Source organism: Bison bison, unplaced genomic scaffold, assembly GCF_000754665.1.
Source record: "Bison bison bison isolate TAMUID 2011002044 unplaced genomic scaffold, Bison_UMD1.0 scf7180017864469, whole genome shotgun sequence".
Taxonomy (NCBI): domain Eukaryota; kingdom Metazoa; phylum Chordata; class Mammalia; order Artiodactyla; family Bovidae; genus Bison; species Bison bison.
This window is the reverse complement of record NW_011495030.1, coordinates 2027230-2033004: the sequence shown is the minus strand read 5'-3', so window position 1 is coordinate 2033004 and position 5775 is coordinate 2027230. Positions and strand designations below refer to the sequence as shown.

Below are 5775 nucleotides of genomic sequence, written 5' to 3'. Positions count from 1 at the left end.
GATCCAGCAGATGTTTGGCAATTTGATGTCTGGTTCCTCTGCCTTTTCTAAAACCAGCTTGAACATCTGGAAGTTCACAGTTCATCTATTGCTGAAGCCTGGCTTGGAGAATTTTGAGCATTACTTTACTAGCATGTGAGATGAGTGAAACTGTGTGGTAGTCTGAGCATTCTTTGGCATTGCCTTTCTTTGGGATTGGAATGAAAACTGACCCTTTCCAGTCCTGTGGCCACTGCTGAGTTTTCCAAATTTGCTGGCATATTGCGTGCAGCACTTTCACAGCATCATCTTTCAGGATTTGAAAGAGCTCAACTGGAATTCCATCACCTCCACTAGCTTTGTTTGTAGTGATGCTTTCTAAGGCCCACTTGACTTCACATTCCAGGATGTCTGGCTCTAGGTCAGTGATCACACCATCGTGATTATCTGGGTCATGAAGATCTTTTTGTACACTTCTTCTGTGTATTCTTGCCATCTCTTCTTAATATCTTCTGCTTTTGTTAGGTCCATACCATTTCTGTCCTTTATCAAGCTCGTCTTTGCATGAAATGTTCCCTTGGTATCTCTAATTTTCTTGAAGAGATCTCTAGTATTTCCCATTCTGTTGTTTTCTTCTATTTCTTTGCATTGATCGCTGAAGAAGTCAAGGCTTGCTTATCTCTTCTTGCTATTCTTTGGAACTCTGCATTCAGATGCTTATATCTTTCCTTTGCTCCTTTGCTTTTCACTTCTCTTCTTTTCACAGCTATTTGTAAGGCCTCCCCAGACAGCCATTTTGCTTTTTTGCATTTCTTTTCCACAGGGATGGTCTTGATAACTATCTCCTGTATAATGTCACGAACCTCATTCCATAGTTCATCAGGCACTCTGTCTATCAGATCTAGGCCCTTAAATCTATTTCTCACTTTCACTGTATAATCATAAGGGATTTGATTTAGGTCATACCTGTATGGTCTAGTGGTTTTCCCTACTTTCTTCAATTTCAGTCTGAATTTGGCAATAAGGAGTTCATAGTCTGAGCCACAGTCAGCTCCCGGTCTTGTTTTTGCTGACAGTATAGAGCTTCTCCATCTTTGGCTGGAAAGAATATAATCAATCTGATTTCGGTGTTGACCATCTGGTGATGTCCATGTGTAGAGTCTTCTCTTGTGTTGTTGGAAGAGGGTGTTTGCTATGGCCAGTGCATTTTCTTGGCAAAACTCTATTAGTCTTTGCCCTGCTTCATTCTGTATTCCAAGGCCAAATTTGCCTGTTACTCCAGGTGTTTCTTGACTTCCTACTTTAGCATTCCAGTCCCCTATAATGAAAAGCACATCTTTTGTGGGTGTTACTTCTAAAAGGTCTTGTAGGTCTTCATAGAACCGTTCAACTTCAGCTTCTTCAGCATTACTGGTTGGGGCATAGACTTGGATTACTGTGATATTGAATGGTTTGCCTTGGAAATGAACAGAGATCATTCTGTCATTTTTGAGATTGCATCCAAGTACTGCATTTCGGACTCTTTTGTTGACCATGATGGCTACTCCATTTCTTCTGAGGGATTCCTGCCTGTAGTAGTAGATATAATGGTCATCGGAGTTAAATTCACCCATTCCAGTCCATTTCAGTTCACTGATTCCTAGAATGTTGACATTCACTCTTGCCATCTCTTGTTTGACCACTTCAATTTTGCCTTGATTCATGGATCTGACATTCCAGGTTCCTATGCAATATTGCTCTTTACAGCATCGGACCTTGCTTCTATCACCAGTCACATCCACAGCTGGCTATTGTTTTTGCTTTGGCTCCATCCCTTCATTCTTTCTGGAGTTATTTCTCCACTGATCTCCAGTAGCATATTGGGCCCCTACTGACATGGGGAGTTCCTCTTTCAGTATCCTATCATTTTGCCTTTTCGTACTCCCAGCGTGATGCAATTAAGAGATGGGGCATATGGGAGGTGTTTAGTTCATGAACGTGGAGTCCTCATGAATGAGATTAATACCCTTATAATAGAGACACCAAAGAGCTCTTACCCACTTCTGCCATTGTGAAGACATTGTGAAAAGAGGGCTGTCTATCAACTAGAAAGTAGACTCTCACCAGTCACTGCTTGTGCCTTGATCTTGGCCTTCTCAGCCTTCAGAATTCTAAGAAATAATTACCTACTGTGTATAAGTCACTCAGTCTATGAGATTTGTAACAACAGCCTGAGCAGACTAAAACATTGTGTCTGGTCTGAAAGCCACAACTACCAAGTGACCCTCTCTTTAGAGCTATAGATCTGAGTTCCATAACTGCCCAACCTGTGACTCACCAGTATTGCTGTTGTCAGGGTGCTTCATCGTTGTATGCTGGTTTTCTGAATTCTGGCCACACTTTTATAAGTAGATTCTCTATTAAACTTTCTTCATTTCCCCCATATGATTTTTCTTTTACTTCTGGCACCATAATTAATACATAACACTCAGGGTTGCTTTAAGTATCTAGAGGGATAATGTATATTAAATGCTTAATATGGTATCTGATACAGAATCCATCTAGTCAAGGCTATGGTTTTTCCAGTGGTCATGTATGGATGTGAGAGTTGGACTGTGAAGAAGGCTGAGCACTGAAGAATTGATGCTTTTGAACTGTGGTGTTGGAGAAGACTCTTGAGAGTCCCTTGGACTGCTAGGAGATCCAACCAGTCCATTCTGAAGGAGATCAGCCCTGGGATTTCTTTGGAAGGAATGATGCTAAAGCTGAAACTCCAGGACTTTGGCCACCTCATGCAAAGAGTTGACTCATTGGAAAAGACTCTGATGCTGGGAGGGATTGGGGGCAGGAGGAGAAGGGGACTACAGAGGATGAGATGGCTGGATGGCATCACTGACTCGATGGACGTGAGGCTGGGTGAACTCCGGGAGTTGGTGATGGACAGGGAGGCCTGGTGTGCTGTGATTCATGGGGTGGCAAAGAGTCGGACACGACTGAGCGACTAAACTGAACTGAACTGGTACAGAATAAGCAGTCAATAAACTTAAAAGCCACTAATGCTATTATCTGTTTCCTTTTACTATTCATTATTTAAATTTGGCAGTACCTTTGTTTTATATAATTTTCAATGGTGTTGATTGATTTATTGAAATATTTACTGTCAAAAATGACTAGATCATATCTAAGATTAATTGTTGGGCCAACCTTACACCTTAAAAACAAAATGATACCTAGTAATTTTTTCCCTAAAAGATAATGCTTTATTTTTCATTAGAGTGTAAAATATGGAGCCCAATACAGAGTCCTCTGCTGCTGATTTGTGAAACTTGGAATCTCTGAGGAAGAATAGTTGAGTTACAAGTATAAGAGTCAGAGCTGGGAAATTAGGCTGCGAGGCTGGTGATTCAGGAGGTGAGGTCTTAGGGGACAGAAATCATAGAAGCCATGGAGTAGACCAAGGAACCAGGATCAGAGACTAAAGTTAAAATTGCTTTGAATAGGATGGGTTCTTAGTTTTACAGAGCCTCTTTAATCTTCACAAAAATGGACCAAAGGAATTTGACTCTAGCTCTCGGATACTCTTGCAGTTGAAGTCTTCAGTTTTCTAAACAGTATTTTCTCTCTCTTTCTCTTTTTTTTTTTTAAAAACAAAATCTAGTGGAATTGATATGATCTGAGGCTTCATTGGATATCTTAGGGAAGCTTGTCTTCAGGTTTGTAGCAAGTAATTGATTCTCTTGGTGGTAGTGAGTTCTGAATCTCTGCTGTGAACCTCCATATTTGTGATCTTCTAGAGTATTGTATGGGAAAAATATTGAATCCTCAGCATACATTTTTATTCCTAAGGTCCTCTAGACATTACCCATGATGCTTCTGCAATTGACTTGAGTATATCTTATAATTATCAGGTTTTTCTCATAGTAATAATTGTTTGATAGTTCATTGAATTATCTTCTGTGATAGAGAATGGATAACAACGATAATGGTGGTATCTAAAGTCATGTGTGATTTACAAAGTGATTGCTACGTTTTCTTACTTAGGGAAGTTAAAATATACTACCTTGAGAAGGAAATAGAAAGCGAATAAGAGTTAGTATTTAGTTGAATGAAGTACTTTCTATTTCATGGAAACAACCAATCTGATTTTTGTTCCAACAAAACATAGTAAGAAATTGCCATTTTCATATATTTATGATGAAATCATTGACTGCTATGGGACATTTATTTTTTAATATGAATAGAGTCAACAATTAAAATCAGAATGTACTTCAGCAGAAATATATTTTAGTAAGTGAGAATTTGTAACTATTTATTTTCTTTATATGTAATTTTTTATTTTTTCCAGGTTTGGATATCAGAAACACGTGAAAAAATGGCACAGGTTTGTTTAAACACAAAACTGGCCAAAATAAAGAGCAAGGCTTTATTGAATGAGGAAACTATGAACTCTGGAATTATTGAAAGGTATGCTTAATATAGCCCTTTGCTTGGAACAGACATCTACAGGAAAGGGCTAATAAATAAGCAGTGAAGGAGGTAGGTTGGCCCCAGCTACACATTATTGGACTACAGCAAGCACGGACACCACATCTCAAGCTGCCATGCTTTCTGTTCATACTGCTTCCTCTGTCTGGAATTCCCTTTCCCTTGGTTGTTTTCCAGTCAGCTCTGTGCATTATAGGTCCAATTAAAGTGTCTTTTTCCCTTTACGTGTTTTTTTCTGGTCATGCTTCTGACAACCTAGGTTTGAACCCCATCTCTACAATTTATTGCTAAAAGTTAGTGCCTTTCTGTGGAAATGCATGACATAGACTTCCTCTTGTATTGTAGTTATTGGACAGAATGCTGAAATTTTCCATTTACTTGTTGAGACATTTTATTAATATTTTGCAAAGTGCATTAAACTTGCAAATATGGAAATCCTTTAAAAATTTATTATAAAAATTCAGCTCCCAAATTAGTTTTGTATGGCTTTGAAAGTTTGTAAATGTCAGTTTAACGTGTTTTCTAAAAATTGTTATCTTGTTTCCAGGGACACTGGATTGCCTGCCACAGGTTTTGGAGCTCTCTTTACTAGACGCTCACCAGATTGGAGCAAAATGTTCGTAGTCCCTAAACTGCTGCAGATTGCACAAAATGTTTCTTAATGATTCAGAAGGTTTGATTGCAGGGGTGAAGGAATTAGTGGTGAACCAAAGTCAACAAACTGCCCTTTATGTGGTATCTTACAGGTTACTTTCCTTTCTTAAAAAAATATGGTGTTTGTTTTTTTCCAATTTATGAACACCATCAGACTGTTAGAAGAAAAGTAGATTATCATTTAAAAAATATGAACAGTGATATATGTGTTTGTGTGCATGTGTATACACAAAAATTAGCATGAGACTTTCCTTTAACAAGCTTTTCCCATCAATATGCAAGCAATAATAACAATAATACAGTAGTCAATACTCAATATTTGTAGATTCTATGTTTGTAAATTCTCTTACTGCTAAAACTGATTTGTAACCCCCAAGTCAATACTAAGGGTGCTGTTGCAGACAATAATGCATATGCATAAAGACATTCAGTTCAGTTCAGTTCAGTTGCTCAGTCGTGTCCGACTCTTTGCGACCCCATGAATCGCAGCACACCAGGCCTCCCTGTCCATCACCAACTCCCGGAGTTCACTCAGACTCACGTCCATCGAGTCAGTGATGCCATCCAGCCATCTCATCCTCTGTCATCCCCTTCTCCTCCTGCCCCCAATCCCTCCCAGCATCAGAGTCTTTTCCAATGAGTCAACTCTTTGCATGAGGTGGCCAAAGTCCTGGAGTT

The 5775-nt window shown here is 39.1% G+C and overlaps 1 protein-coding gene across 2 annotated transcripts in view; it reads left to right on the top strand.

The window, feature by feature from the left end:
- LOC105003468 (chromosome unknown open reading frame, human C9orf135) overlaps nt 1–5775 on the top strand; it is a 105131-nt gene that overhangs the window by 38410 nt on the left and 60946 nt on the right. For both annotated transcript variants that reach the window (XM_010860639.1, XM_010860640.1), the window contains exons 3-4: nt 4304–4422; nt 4991–5059. In XM_010860639.1, coding sequence (XP_010858941.1) covers nt 4304–4422; nt 4991–5059 — 188 coding nt within the window. The remainder of the gene's footprint in view (nt 1–4303; nt 4423–4990; nt 5060–5775) is intronic.